This window comes from Perissodus microlepis, chromosome 17 (assembly GCF_051167445.1).
Source record: "Perissodus microlepis isolate ML-2025 ecotype Zambia chromosome 17, ASM5116744v1, whole genome shotgun sequence".
In the NCBI taxonomy this organism is placed as follows: domain Eukaryota; kingdom Metazoa; phylum Chordata; class Actinopteri; order Cichliformes; family Cichlidae; genus Perissodus; species Perissodus microlepis.
This window is the reverse complement of record NC_140477.1, coordinates 15,454,877-15,470,574: the sequence shown is the minus strand read 5'-3', so window position 1 is coordinate 15,470,574 and position 15,698 is coordinate 15,454,877. Positions and strand designations below refer to the sequence as shown.

The window sequence follows — 15,698 nt, the reverse complement described above, 5'->3', positions numbered from 1 at the left end:
TGGTTTAATATGTGTGCATATTACTGTAGAAAGTAATTACTCTGGAAAAAAATCTAATGTAATTAAAAAAAACTTAGAAGTGAAAGTTACTATTGTGTGCTAATAGCAAAAAAAATTGCTAAAGAAACTGCGAAAAGTATGAACAGGGGGATGAAGTTGTTAGCTTGGGATACATGGAGAATAAAAAAGTAGTATAAACTAAATGTGAAAAGGAAGGGTGGGTCTGACTCTGAAGCAACACGCTCATTTACTGATGACTTGCGATCGTTAGCCATTTACCGTGAGGTTTCGCATTATAGGTAATTATCCCTTATGAAATGGATATGACCAAGATATATAGTATAAAATATAAATAAAATCAACAAATTGATCTGTGAAGGGGTTCTTGTCCATCTGACAGGTGTTTGAAGGTAAAACATTTAAAAAGGTTGGGATGAAATGGTAAGGGGTAAAGATAAAACCATTGCATGTTTCTGGTTTCAACGAGGCTGGGAAACCACCTGAATCTTTACACTCTCTAGAGTTTCTGCTTGACATGCACATCCTGCTGCATTTACAAGGTCAATTAACCCCCTCTGTTAAGTGCAGAGGTTTTAAGTGTGAGGCCTGCCACAGTTGGGGGAGTTTGATTGGACTCGTCTCTGGCTCTGTAATGAAAATTTCATGAGGTGTGGAAGTGGAGCTAAGTGGTGGAAGAGAAGGCGAGGTGAAGGGGTAGCACAGCGGAGAGTACCGGCAAAGTTACTAAACAACAGGAGAGGTGAGAAGAGATTCTGAGCTATAATGCTTGCATGCATACTAGCAGCATCTAAAAACAACTTTAATGAATGCTCCTGGCTGGGTTTATACAGCCAATGCAACTTCTCACGTCTGCGTGATATATGAGCTGCACTGTAAGTCTAAGTGTACCTTTTGTATAACAGCATATTTGCTCTGCAGTGTGAACAGTTGCAATCATTAAGGAACAGCAGAGTCCTCAGAGTCTGTATGCAATTATCATGACAGGAGGGAGCAATGAAAGCAACTGTGGTGTGGAATAACTGGCAAGCTAAATTACAGTACACGTAGGAGCCATGTTTTACAGACTGGGCCATCACCAACTCCCACTGTAATATACGCTTACTTATCTTAAAGCAACTATTAAAACTCGCAGACAACCTGGATGTGATGGTAAGGACTGAGCGTGTTACCTATGCGTGAAGATGTGGTGTATGCAAGCAGGGAAGCTTATGTCCCAAAAATATTTGCTAGAACTGTTTTGGAGGCAGAAATTATGATTGCAATAACCTTTTTTTTTTCTTGCAGAAGTGTTGCAGTACATGTATGTGCACTATAACCAGTGTGACCTAGTTAGCTATAGCTAGCTAGAGCTTCAAGTGCTTTACCTACATCATAAAAAAACATATAAAAAAAAAATCACAATGAAAAACTAAAAATACACATGACCAAACTCACAAAAACTCAATTTAAAAGGTGCAAAACAGACAGAATGTATGTTGAAGGAATGGCTCCACATTTCAGGATTTGAAACCACAAGATTAAACCAGGAACTTGTTAGCTTAGCTTTGGATAAAGATGGGAAACAGCCGTGTAAAGTCAGGTCTATCCAGCATCTTGAAAAATCACTAATTCCTTTTTTGTTTCATTTTTTGTGCGGGTAGAGATGCGGTTTATTATCATTTTCTGATATACCTAGGCTAGCTAGGCTAACTGCTTCCCCATGTCCAAATCCTTGTTCCTTCTTTGTCTGTTTTTTGCCAATTCTGTTGTTACAAATTATGAGAAAATTTCCCTCCTTTAGAGCAACGCTTCCTTCAACAAATATGTGTGGAAATAAAATTCCCACATTTTCCGTGTAACTCACGGTTCTGGAGGTGGGCGGGGCTGAGGGGCTGGTGAGGGAGACCATTTCCTGGATTGCCAAGCGAAGTTTGAGGCGGTGCAGGGGGTTACTGATTCCGATCTCCCGCTGGATTTCGGTGTCAGATAGGGCCGACATGATGGCACCGCTCTTCACGTTGGCACGACATGCTGCCACGTACCAGGCCGGCATCCCCAACCACAACTTCATCACACAGAGGTGAGGAGACAACAGTGTTAACCTGAAAGACTGAGTACTTATTTGGCAATAAAAATCATGTTAAAAAAACAAACAAAAAACTTTCAGTCAAATATATTTTAATATCAGCCTTAATCCGATATGGCCCCATCTTTAACTAGAACATTGTGTTGGAGGATTAGGGAGGTCATGAACTGGCTTGTGAATGTACATATGCTAGTAAACATTAGGGGGCAGAAGAGTGTCTGTATTTTGGGTCCTTTAGCTGTATATTCCAGTGTTTTCTTAAACGTCACTGAGTCACTACAGTGATCATCACATATTCTTAAATTTCTATTCTGTGCTACTGTTCGGTAAATATCCGTGCAAGTGATTGAAAACTGGGTCATAACTTCATACTTCAATAAAAGTAAAGCTACATCCATCATACGCGCTTCAATTATTAATATACCTACTAGTGATAGGTGACCATTTACCTCCAGCCACGCAACAACAGTAGGACCGTCCCACTGGGCAAAAGGTAAACCCTTTCTCCTAGCCTCCTCCAGCAGCTCGTGTCTGAGGGCAGAGACAGAGGAGACCTGGTATGAACACATGAATTTGTACATCCTGAACACACATTTGTTCAGTCTAACAAAACACCAGACTTTCTTACATCTCACATCCTAAAACCTGCTCACATGCTCTTCACAAACTCCTGCAGTTAACGTTGTGCTGTTGCAGATCTGTGTGTGTGTAGTACACAAAGAGGATTGTACTCATTCACATTTTATCTCTCGGTCCAGCCTGTACTCCTATAGCATTGAAAGGGGCAATAATTCATCATTCACTTCTGTGCTAACGGACAGTGGAGCACAGATATGCACAGCTGTATCTGCACTCAGAGAAACACACAGGCCTTGCATTAATGCAATTCACTGACTTCACTGAATCCACAGTCCTTTAGGCTAGCTCATCCCTGTCATGTCTGCAATACGGAGGGCTGAAGCGGACATAATTAAAAGAAATCAATAAATGGGTAAATAAATGGCTGACATTAAATTCCTCTCAATAAATAATTGAAAAATAATGCAGAAATTATACAATTATGACTGGTGAGAATCCCATTTTAATTGTAACCATATTTGTGTTATTCCCCTGTTTATTATTAATATCCATTTATTTTGTCTTTTTGTTAAACCTTGGTGGTTTAGACTTTGGCCAGTTCTGAGACTGGGAGGAGACACAAATCCCAGGGAGGGTTGTGTCAGGAAGGGCATCTGGCATAAAAATCTGCCAAATAAAATATGAAAAGAAATCCACTGTGGTGAACCCTTGTGAATAATGTTACAGATGAAGAAAAGGTTGATTTATTTGTAAGTTTTCTTTATGCATTTACACCTTTGTGTTCTATTTGTGAGCTTGGTGTTGATTAGCCAATAGCTGCCAAGTTGACCCTTGACAGTCTCTATAAGCAGAAATGCACAAATAAATGAAAAAAAGCAAACACAAGAAAAGAAAAGCTTGGTGAAATAGAGACTAAAAATGCTAAGAATATATAATACAGAAATAGAAAAGACATGATGACCCCTCCATTAAGTTCCACCTTATTGTGCGCTCGAGTTACATCCGCAGCTATGCCGTACGAGGCATTTGCCCTGGTAGGATTTCAGAATCAGAATCAGAATACTTTATTAATCCCGAAGGAAATTAGGGTTACAGCAGGCAGCACGCTAATGGCGCATGCGCACTCCCAAGGTAAGCTGGTCCTGGAGGTGCAAGGCCAGGTCCCCCCCTCAAAAGACTGCTATGAAGAACACAGCACGCTCCTCGTGGCCTGGTCTTAGCCCTTCGAGACACACGGGGCAGCGCTCCCATGGACCCATCACCTATGGGACAAGCCATAGGTGTGTGGTGCAGAGTAGATCAAGGTGGTGTAAGCCTTGGCAAACCAATCCCCAGTTCCTTAAACTGATTCTCGGGATGTTGGAAGCTGAGGTATTTCAGCCATATCCAAGTGGGAGGAAGCCCCCACGCAGACGCAGGAAATGCTGGAGAGATTTTGTCTCTCGGGTGGTTTGGGAACACCTCTGAGGAGGTGGATAAAGAGAAGAAGATCTGGGAATCTCTGCTTCGATGGCTACTCCCAGAACCAAGACCCGGGTGAGTGTCAGAAAAAAAAACATGGATGGAAAATATTTGGAATGGAAATAAAAAATAAACAGAGTAAATAATGCAACGGTAAAACAATCTGTCATTATTTTTAATGATTTAATTAATGCCTTATTATCTAAATAATATTATTTTGAATGCATCTCAAGTCACATCTATTTACTGAGACATTTAGGCATTTACGCATTTGCATATTTTTGATTTTTGGTAGTTATGACTCTATACTATTTGTAAGCTAATATAAAATGTTACCTTTAAATTACATAACAGATGCAGCTACGGAGAGCAAGCTGTCACTAGTAATTTAAGACTTGCTACTTAAAGTTTGCAATAGTTCAACCTGGAACTCTAAATTTCTTTCTGCATATTTTGATGTACATCTAGATTGTAAAATATGTTCACACTATATTTAGAGGATTGCTTCAACCTTGGCAGAAGTACTGCATCAACAACAATGCCCACACCTGAAAAGCACAGTGCTGCAGTTATCTGCTCAGTGATTCTGCAGAGATAGATTTTCATTTGTTTTGGATGTTTGAATCATGCAGTCAAGTGTTTTTAAGTGAAACTTGTCTTCACACTTTCTCGGCTGTGCTCCATGTTTTGTTTTTTTTAGCAGGTGTTGAAGTGTAACATCTGAGGTCTAAGTACTATTTTGTTATGCCTCCTTTTGAGGGTAGCTTTGAGCACTGGAAACAACCTATTCAGCCCAATGCAATTTGCACCATATCGACAAGGAGAAGCAAATAGATACTCTTTGTCTGTCATGCAAAGAGCTATTTGTGTTGTGCTGAATCCTCCCACATTCAGCGAGATACAGAACTGATAAACAGCCTAAAAATGCCTGATGAACAGGGGACCGAGGAACACACTCGTACTCACATCCACGCACGAAAAAACAACAACACAGTTCCTATTCTATTTTGTGAACACATTTCATAACAAAATGAAAAAAAAAATCAAACTCTGAATCAACCTCCCCTTCCCCGATTGTGTTGTCAAAGAACTTGACAAATGGAAGGAGAGGGCTTTGTAATAAACATGATACATGTAGCACTCTCAGCATTGAAGGCCTCGGTGTGGTGAAAGGGCACTTAAACACACCACACATGGCATACAAAGGCCTACAGGTGACAGAGGAAATGTGTTCATCCAAACACAACCAGATACATTCACTGTCTTATCTATCCAGCACATGGGGAAGATAGCTCATGTTTTATGTTCAGGTCAAGTCTAATGCATGGAGAAATACATCCACTGAACATAGCTGGGGGAAAAGGGAAGTAAGGAGACAGTTATGATAAATCATACAACCAAAAAGAACCTCTGACATTCCCATAACCAGATGTTGCAGCTGGTTATTTCACACAAATAGATAAGAGACACAGATAAGGAGAGGAAAACATTCTGGGTATAAAAATTGGGCCCCAGGTTTAGCGGCGGCACATTCTCTGTCCAGCCATGGATGCAGCTGCCATTGAACTGTAAAAAGGGGGGGAAGAAAAAGTGCTCATGTGGTAAATGAAAAAAAAGAAAAGAAAGAAAGCAATGGCATCATTAACAGCCATGAAGGATAGATAGATAAGAGACGTCAGCTTTGGCACTGGTTCTTTCAGGAGAGGACGGATGAGCAGACACACAGAAGAGATGACACAAAGGGCAAAATGGCTGAGACAATGTCATATCCAGGAGGGCATTTATACATCCTCACAACTTACCCGCTTTGTTAGAGTCAGAGGATGATGAGAGGGAGAGGAAGGGTAAGAGAGGAGAGAGTCAAAGAAGAGAGAAAGAGGGAGAAAGAGAGCGACGGGGAGACAAAAGTACACACATGTTAATGAGTTTATAGGCAAATTCACCCTACGGCTCTAAACACAAACACTTGCACTCCCACTCACTCGCGCACACACACAGAGACACATATCTCACAATGGAGGACATTCTTTAACAGGAGCATCTGTAGAGCAGTCCAAAAAAGTCATCTTCTACAATGCAGTCCTGATCACATCTCGTGCAGCAGAAGAAATGAGAAATGCACTGAAACACAGCAAGACCCTCCCCTCCATGGCCTTACATTCAAATGCTCAGTTACATTCAGATACTTGTTGTTACCTCTTGAAGGAAAACAAAACACACCAACAATGAGATCACAGCAGTACTGATCAACCAAGATGCTGAAATGGAAATAGTGCAGGCAGCTTAATGGCATGCAGTGAGGAGGAGGAGGGGGCACCAAGATGCAAGGTGGTGGCGTGTGGTCTGAATCCCGGACACTGCTATGAAGAAGTCGGTGCAGTGGAAGGAAAACAACACATTTGTCAACATACGGAACAACAGTAATCTCTATTGACCAAACTACATGGGAGGCAAAGTTATCCGTCATGACAACTCAATGTGCACTTCGAGCAAATGACATTCATCATTTGGCACTGAGGCATGGCAAATGCGCACACACACACGAACATACACGCACATTTATTCTGAAACACTCCAGCTGAGAGAGCCGATGTGTGAAGGGGTTTCCCTTTTGTTTCTTCCCCCCCAAGAAGGCACCTAATGTGTCTGAGTGTAATCTATGGGTGGTGTGTTAGGAAAGCCATCTATAGCTTCCAAAGTGACAAAGGACCTTTGTGCGATTAATTGGCTTTTTAGCCTGGATCAATAGTGTGACTTTGGCTGTGTGTCTGAATACAGTGGGGCTGATCTGTGCTCGTGGATACTGATCGAGCTTCTGCTTTGTATTGATCCTGTTCTCAGGATTAAATCGGTTATGGTAGAATATACAGTGAAAGAAAAGAGGTTAAAGGCAAACCCAGGAAAAGGAGGGTGTAGCCATTGTCTCTATACCATGTTCAGACTGGTTTATATACTGCAATGTAGCAGTGAGTGGGAATTCTCAAGAAAGTTTGAGTTGGATTGTTTCCAAAGAAAATGTTTCTTCTCACAGGGTACCTAAATGTCTGTGTTATTATATTAAATGGATACTGCTGGGTGTGCATTAAGGGACTATGATGATACTAACTCCACCTAAAAATGTTCTAGTGAAGTGGCACTTAGGATAAAAGCTTACTTCTTTTTCAATCTGCGGTCCTTCTCAGCCTGAGTGCCCAACTTGCTCACCCCCATGTCCTGGCCCGCCATGTCTGAATCCATCATTGTTGCTGTGGAGAACAAATGGATTTAAGTGAATATAATCAGATACTGTTATTATGAATGAATTAATAAATAAATAAATACATAAATAAATAGTGTATTTGTATTTTTAGTTGGCAACCAGTTAAATCAATTCCTCTACTACAAAGAGACAGACTGCAATGTGAATGTCTGTCTGCATTTATAATATATTGTTTGCAAACCTTTGCCATTCTGTCTGAGAGTGACTGCAGTCCGAAACTGTTTGCAGTCGCCACCAGTTGTGACTGAAAGTAGTCATCCAGGTTGCTGAGGGTGTTGCACACTCAATCTCTTGACCACTTGGTCACTACAACTACTTCCATTCGTTCAATGAATACAAAAAAAACTAAATGCAATTGGGCAACCTCCAATCATTTTCCCACCTTTGTATTTTAATTCTAGTGTAACTGAGCCATAAAACGGAGCCTTTAAAATTGAAACTAGTAGGTGATGGCACTGTGGCTATGCCAAGCTGATGCATTTTTAGTGTGTTTATGCTGCTAACATGAAGTTATACATTGACTAGCTGCAGCAGTAGAATTCTAAGTAGTACTGTCCAGTTTGTAAACTCTGAGAGACCTTCTTAGCTGGCAAAAATTGCAGCTAAGAGTGCTTTTTAAAAAGTTTTGTTTTTTTAGACAAAATAGACCAAATTGTAATAGTATTAAGTAAAATATCCCAGCGCTGTACTCGCCTTGTGGATCTACCATGACCTGTCTGTGTGCTAGGTGTGCCAGTCGGCCTTTTTCCTTCTTGCCAAATAATCGTCCGATGGAGGATTTAATGCCCTTCTTCTTTGGCTGCTTGTGGAGGGAGTCCTGGCTGCTGGCTACACTACTTAGGGCACTGGCTTCAGCCTCTAAAGAAGCCACAATCCTGAGGACAGAAACATACAGACAGTGTTCAGAAAAGGAGTCTTTGCAACATTTTAATTTTATGAGATAATCAAAGGTTTTCCATTATAAGCTTATGTTAAGAAGTATATTTGTCATCTCAAGTACCTTTTATTTAATGCCCTGCTGTGTTACTCTAACTCGTTCTGTTATTAACTTTTGAAATGAAAGTTTACTGACTTGTATCCCGGGAATATTTGCTGCTTATAGCAAATGTACTTTTTGAGCATTTTATGCAAATTATTGAAGCTTCATCTCATCTGATATCACTGCAACAGTGATACTTTAGCTTTACTTTAGTGAAACTTTAGCTGTGCTTTAGCTTTAATCATCCAGATATTGAGAAAGTACTGAAGTACTGTAATATCTTGCGTGTTGAAATATTATTCATAGCACAAATTGCAGCTGAACTGGCAAGTACTAATTGGGCAGTATACTATCTAATTTTCATCAAAAGCAAGAATAGGATGGCATCATCTACAAACACACATCATCGAGAACCTTTTTAAGAAATGCCTTCACTTACAGCAGGCACTTACCCTCGTGCATCGTTGTGCGAGGAGGCTGGCAGTGTGTGTGTCATTCGGACAGTGCGTGGCGTCGGAGGGGGGGATGTCTCACACTTAATGGTGGCCTTGTCCTCGCGGCCATCCTCATCCACCGCTGCTATCTGAGGGATGAGGGCAAAGGGGCGGGGCATTACAAGTGACCTCGGACACTAGTAAGTCAACAATTTATTCACGGTGTCACTCCTGCAACCATTACAGCTCTGAGTTATAGTCAAATGGTATCATATTTAAAATCTGTTGAGCAAACTCTTGGTGTGTGTACCTTTCTCCTGTGTTTCCTCAAATCACTGGGCTGTATGGTGAAGGAAAAACAGAAAAAAAAAAACTATCAATATCCACGTGTTAAAGCATGAACAAAAACTTGAACTCCTGCATGCTGGTGAAAAATAAAACAATTAGCTCACTTATAGAAATATCATGTACCATTAGAAGCTCATGAGCCATTGCCCAATACCAGACCACCTATTTAGAGATCAGCACTGAGGAATAAAGAAAGACTGGTAAACAAGTCAGTTGAATAATCAATAAAATCAAAGCCTTATTGCTTTGAAATCCCATGGGTAAAGAAGACATTTACCCTGATCCCACTAGACACCTGGGTTGAATGATGATAGTCGAGAGAGCTCTCCAATGTGTTTGTTGCGTTGCTACCTTCTAGAGCATTTTCAATACAGTTATCTGACAAATAATATGGCTTGCTGTGTGATAAACAGGTCTGTGGTACAGTTTTGATAAGTGAAGTTCTATTATTTTATGTGAACCATATTGAGAAAAGGACCTGCCCACCTACACATTACACCTACATGAGCTGCTCGGCCAAGAAAGCCATGCTATGAAGCTCCCACTGCACGGTTTTTGTACTGATATTAATGCTAGAGGAGGTTTGGAACTCTGTAGTTATTGAGTCAACGGAGCTTTGGCAACTTTTACATCAATGCTTCTCAGCACTTGGCAACTCTGCTCTGTAACTTTAATCTGGCTTCAAGAAAACCAATAGGTGACATAATGGTAGCTACATCTATTTTCTACATAAAGTTTCACATGCCGGGAAACTGTATTTTGTACCAACTGCATTACTATTCCCAGACTTCTAAACAAAGACCACATTTACAGTTTACATGGTGCTCTTGCAGGTAAAAAGATGGCAATTTATTGATGCAACATACATTATGTAAACAGAGGTCTGTAGTAGGGTCTGTAGATGGTATGATAGAAGATGTCTCGCACGTGGTGATGTAACATACCAGTGTCATGACCCCCATGCGCTCCATGTCCCGGGCAGGGCTTCGAGGATCAAGCTTAGGTGTGGAGTGTCCGCTGGGTGGGGAAGAGGAGGCAAGCGAGGAGGCAGTTGCTGAGGCAGTGATGGAGGCTCCGTGGTGGTGCATTCGAGCCAGGTTTAGACCCTCGAGGCTAACGCTGGCCACTCGGTTCTCAATCTCCTCTGCTCGCAGCTCTGTTGACTCCTTCTCTTCCTGGATTAGCCTGGTATCAGGAAAATGCTGTGAATATTTTTCTATGTAAAACTTAAAAAAAAAAGAATCAAGCTGTGCATTTTTTAGATAACTTAAAAAGCAAAAAATATAGAAGCTATACTGCTACAAAAATAGCCTCAGCTTTCAAGTTCTTTAAAGGTAGATTTCAGGAGATTTGCAACGCTCAGACCTTTAAGTCCCTGCAGTATCAGGTAAAGTAATTAAAGGACAAACTAAAGAGTTAAAAGGCTAAAAGTCGGGTAATTAACCACACTCTGTATCTAACTTTGTAATTAGCTGAAAGCTCAACACTTTAGATTCATGATCACTTTACACAATAAGACCGCATTAAATCTTTCTAAAAGAAATGTAGCGCTGTGTCTTTTGATGTAGATGTAAATTAGCAAAGACCACAAGGCACATTAACAGCCCTTGAAATAAAGAAGTAACTAAAGTTGTGCCTGGGGGTCATGAATACTTATTGGTACAAGATAATTACAGCATTATCAAGCAAGAGGCACCTCACATTTCCCAAAACACTGAGTGCATACAAGAATAGTGTTTGGGTCACATACGGGAAGAGTAATCCACAGACACCTTTAGTGGTTTACCTGTGAGCTCGGCAGACACACATTTTGTCTAGAGAGTGAATTACTATGCGGCTCATTTTCTCTGGGGCACTTTTTATCTTGCTTCTGTGGTTACTAGCTTGAACACAAGGCAACCAAAATCAATGTGGGTGTGTTAATTTTTAATTCTAAAAGCAGAGTTTTTGGGTGAAATATTACTTTAGCAACCAAGGGCAAACAAGGTGGAGTTATGGAAGCAGAATATCGCTCCAAACTTTAAAGTCTTTCCAAACATGATCTTAAAAACATATCAAGTTGGTCTCCAGTTAAGTGGATTTAGAACGAGGAGGCGGATCAATACGTCTGGAAATCTGGCCTTCAGTATTAAATTTATACAACGGCGTGTGTCAGCTACCGGATCTCCTTGTTGATTGCGTCCAGCTGCTCCTGAAGCATCATGGCCAGAGTTTGTGCATCGGAGTGACCACTGGGAGACAGCAGGTCCATGGAGCTGAACAATGTCTCCCTATCGTCGTCGTCAATGTCAGACATTTCCGTGTCGCTCTCAAAGTGGTGGCCTCCCAGGACCCCCAACTGCTGTGAGCGCCATTCAGGCTCCCCCAGTGACTTTGCCTGCATACAGAGACAGAGTGAAACTGTGACTACAAAACAATATCTTATTAGTTATGAACTAATATTTTGAGATCATTACTGGAAACTGAAAACATAGTCATGTAATACAATTTTATGAGAAGCACTTATGCTTTTTTCCCCTGATTATGTCTTATTACTAACTCTAATAAGACTTAATGACTTCTCTAAGCAGTAGTAGTGGCGACACACCAAAAGATGGAAATGGTTTTTGTTTCATTTAAAAGCAGTATCCTATATATTTATAATGTGTGCTGCACTCATACTTGAATTGCCATAACCTGTATTTAGAATCCAAAAACTTTAAACCTCCAAAATAAGAGCCTACAGAAAATGTTCACATTAAGCCTGTCAATAATGTTATATTAAAGGTTCAAGGCCCAATTCAGACCCAGTACATTGTTGCCAGGTCTTTGTCTCTGGTCATCATATTTGGTAAATGTAGTGTGTGCGCATCACTAACAGTAACCCCTTCATTCCAATCAAGGTATGCCGGAAAGCATCTCTGAATGCACAATACATAGAGCCTAGAAGCAGATGGGCTACAGCAGCAGAAGACCACACAGAGTCCCACTCCTGTCAAGAACAAGAAAGCGAGGCTACACTTTACCTGAGCTCATTAAAATTGGACAACAGAAGATATGAAAAATGTTCTCTCGTCTGATGAGTCTTGATTTCTGCTGCTACTTTTAGGATGGCAGGGTCAGAATTTGTTACAAAGAACATCAGAACATGGATTCATCCCGCCTTGTGTGAACAGTTCAGACTGCTGCTATCAGTGTAATGGTATGGGGAATAGGCTTCATGTCACAAAGCTCAATCAGGTCAAACTGGTTTCTCAAACATAACAATAAATTTACAGCAATCAGAAAGTCTCTACAGCCACCAAATCTGAAGCAGCTGTATGAAGCTCTGAGGAGTCCTTCTAGCAACTTGTTTAATCTATGTGATACAGAATAAAGGCAACCCAACCCAGTACTAGGAAGGTGTAATGAAGTTTCCAGTGAGTGTATATTGAAATATTTTAGTCCCTGTTGGATTTGCCAAACTGGAACTTCTCCAGTATCTAAATTTAACTCACTGTGTTAAAGCTGACACTGTTCATTGACAGACCACTAAAGAAGCTCTTAGATGTTTTTAAAATAGAAACATTTAAATATAAGTAAGATTGAAAGGCAGACAAACCAGATGTTATTCCTCACCTTGGTTTCTCGCAGACCTATTCGACCTCTCCTTTGTCGATGGATGACCTTTGCTGAGCGGTAGTGGTCCGACTGGGTTTCAGCCAGAGATCCCAAAGAGAATCGAAGCTCAGCTGATGTGTCCAGATGGGATCTGGGAAACAACTTTTATGAGTATTATTGAAGCTAAACGCAAAATGCTTGGTTACAGATTTTGTGTTTTTCATATGACAGATGAATAATATCTGAACCTGTTAAAGCAAATCCTTCAAGCACAATCATTAGCAGTGACTTTGTTTGGGTCGTAAAGCAGATTGCCAGTAGATAAGACACAGCAAGAAAACTTGCAGTACCGATTAGTTACGCAAGCAGGAAACCAGTCAGATGTTATATTTTGATACCTCAAGCGTACCTATTAGTCACAGTGAGGAGGTGCAAAGTGTACTTCTTGAAGGATAAGAGCTTGTTATGCATGCTTCTATGGCTGCAAATTGTTTGTCTTTGGAAGAGATTAAGGCTGCCACTGTCAACACGTCAGCTTTGTAAGATTAGAACTTCAAGCAGCATGAAATGGAAACCAGAAAATATCCAAAAATAGATGCCAAAAGTTCCATTATACCAGTGTTTCTAACAATAGTGTAACAGAGCAAGTAGTTTTCACAGAAGGATAAAATAACAGGAAAGCTCCTGGAGACTGAGTATCTATTTGCCTCTCTTTGCTTCCTGTTCCATAAACACACACATTAGACTAAATCTGAATCTCTCGTGGCCTTTTATTGCATGTCTAGTGTAACACATCTTCTTTATGTTGCACATGTTTTCACAGCATCCACGTTTTTCTTGAGTCATTTGCTCACCTTGTAATACGTCGCGTATCCAACACTAATGTTTGGACACGGAACCAACTAATGTTCAGAGGTCACCGTGCTCCCACTGAACAAGCCAATTTTCTTTTCTTTAGCCCATTTCTGAGAAGCACTTGACTGGCAAACTTCCTCAGCAACAGAAACATACATTCCTTGTCTTTATTCTCCTAGTAAAGTCTAAAAAACATATAGTAAAATTACATTTATTTGAAAGTTTATGAATCAAATTGTTGAATCACACATAATGTATGACGGACTTCTTGTGGTAGTAAATGGACAGATTCTAAACTCAAAATAGCTCACCGTTTGCTTATCTAAATATTGCAGGCTTGTCTATTTTTGAATAACTATACATTTTGATAAGGAAAATATATTTAGACATACATAGTGATTAGGGATTGTTATGAATAGTTGACTGGACACTTAAATGTTGATGTTGTTGCCAGTGGAGGCAAATGTCACTGGCCACAAATGAGGGCTGCAGCCCCGACATGCAACTGAACACAAGTGATATTATTTGATTAACAAGGAATGTGATTAATGGTTTTATATAGCTCCTAAAATACATACAAAATATGTTTCTGGCCAGTTTTTAACTTTGTCCATCTAAAGTTTGTTATAAAGCTTAGTTTTTTATTCCGATTTAAATTTAACAGCAAGTTTATTCTAATTGAATTGATTAAAATGTGTTGTCTGACTTTTACAATCCCACAAATTAATTTAATTAGTGATATAAATTAATCATTCTAAAATAAAAACAAGAAAAATGTTATTTATTAAGGGAAAAAAAATCTGTTTAACAGTGATTAAAACCAAAGATGATTTTATTTGGCTCCTGGAATGTGTCAAAGATTGCTATTAAAGCAACTGTAGGCTTTTATTGTGAAAGACAAGAAAAAGAGGAAGCCTATTTCTCCCCCTGTCCAATATGGTGGTCCAAAAGCAGCAACTGATGCAGTATATCCATGTGGAGGTACGTTACAAACTGCGTCTTACATCCGGATACACTCACACACACACACACACTCACACACACACACACACACACACACACACACACACAGAAAACCGACCTACCGTGACAGCGTGGGTTCTGTGAGGGAGCCTGCCCTCAATCTGAATTGGTCGAGCTCTGATCTCAGTTTCTCAATATCCTCTGCCAGCTGCGACTGGACAAAACAATTTCTCTACATCATTGTCTGTAATATTACATGCCCAAAAAATGAAATGATTATCCTACCCCTTTATACCACTAGTCATACTAGTGACATGGCTGCAGCATGTGGAGCTGATTACATTTACAGGTCTGAGTAGGTGACAGTTGTAATTTCTACTGTTTTCAGTAGCCACCTTATTATTCTACCCCTTGCAGGAGCTTTTCAATATTGAAGGTTTATAAAAAATTTAACTAGTGCCAATAACCAAACTCATTACTGCTGTACTCAAAAGTCAATTATTACACTAAGCTCATGTAAAATGTAGACATTTTGAAACAGGAGGTAATCATTTCTCGATCTCTACAACCTACTTTTTCTTGGATTGACTCCTCGTACTGTTTTCTGTAAGTTTCCGAGTCTTGGATTAGCATATTCTGCAAAGAAAAGGGGGGGGGGGGGAGGGAAGAAGTGAGAAAAATACATCTTTTAATGACCTTCACTTGATGCAATTGATATTGACAGGTTTCCATTGACGTGTCAGGTGTTTTTAACCTTCTCTTCAAGAGCTGCCATTCTCTCCTTCAGGTGGAGCTGAAGTCGCTCGTTGGACTCAGTGAGGAGTCTGTCCACTGTGTCTGAGAGTCTCTTATTGTGCTCTTCATTCATCTTTTCCCTCTGCCGAGCCTGAAGGAGAAAAATATAGATAAACCAACACAAAACAAGCCCATTTGTATGAGAATAAGACATCAGTCTAAATTGTTTCTGATGTGATGAAAGCCTCTCAGCAGGAACTAGAATAACTAATTGCATGGCCTTTACAGCTATTCTATTTTTAGTTTAAAATCAGAACTTTATATGAGGACAACACTTCGACAAATCAGGGTAGTGTATCATAAATTATGTGATTATGTAAATGAACCCCAAGCACCACATTTCAGTAAAGATTACCTCAA

The 15,698-nt window shown here is 40.1% G+C and overlaps 1 protein-coding gene across 6 annotated transcripts in view; it reads right to left on the bottom strand.

Annotated features, from left to right (window-relative positions):
* ppfia2 (PTPRF interacting protein alpha 2) overlaps positions 1–15,698 on the bottom strand; it is a 178,534-nt gene that overhangs the window by 13,172 nt on the left and 149,664 nt on the right. For all 6 annotated transcript variants that reach the window (XR_014797402.1, XM_084910627.1, XM_084910624.1 and 3 more), the window contains 12 exons: positions 15,298–15,429; positions 15,117–15,179; positions 14,666–14,757; positions 12,744–12,876; positions 11,306–11,523; positions 10,091–10,331; positions 9,109–9,138; positions 8,817–8,947; positions 8,079–8,260; positions 7,281–7,371; positions 2,536–2,617; positions 1,865–2,065 (listed from right to left, as the gene is read on the bottom strand). Coding sequence is in view for 5 of the 6 variants with exons in the window: in XM_084910627.1 (XP_084766753.1) it covers positions 1,865–2,065; positions 2,536–2,617; positions 7,281–7,371; positions 8,079–8,260; positions 8,817–8,947; positions 9,109–9,138; positions 10,091–10,331; positions 11,306–11,523; positions 12,744–12,876; positions 14,666–14,757; positions 15,117–15,179; positions 15,298–15,429 (1,596 nt within the window). In the remaining variant the exon portion in view is untranslated. The remainder of the gene's footprint in view (positions 1–1,864; positions 2,066–2,535; positions 2,618–7,280; positions 7,372–8,078; positions 8,261–8,816; positions 8,948–9,108; positions 9,139–10,090; positions 10,332–11,305; positions 11,524–12,743; positions 12,877–14,665; positions 14,758–15,116; positions 15,180–15,297; positions 15,430–15,698) is intronic.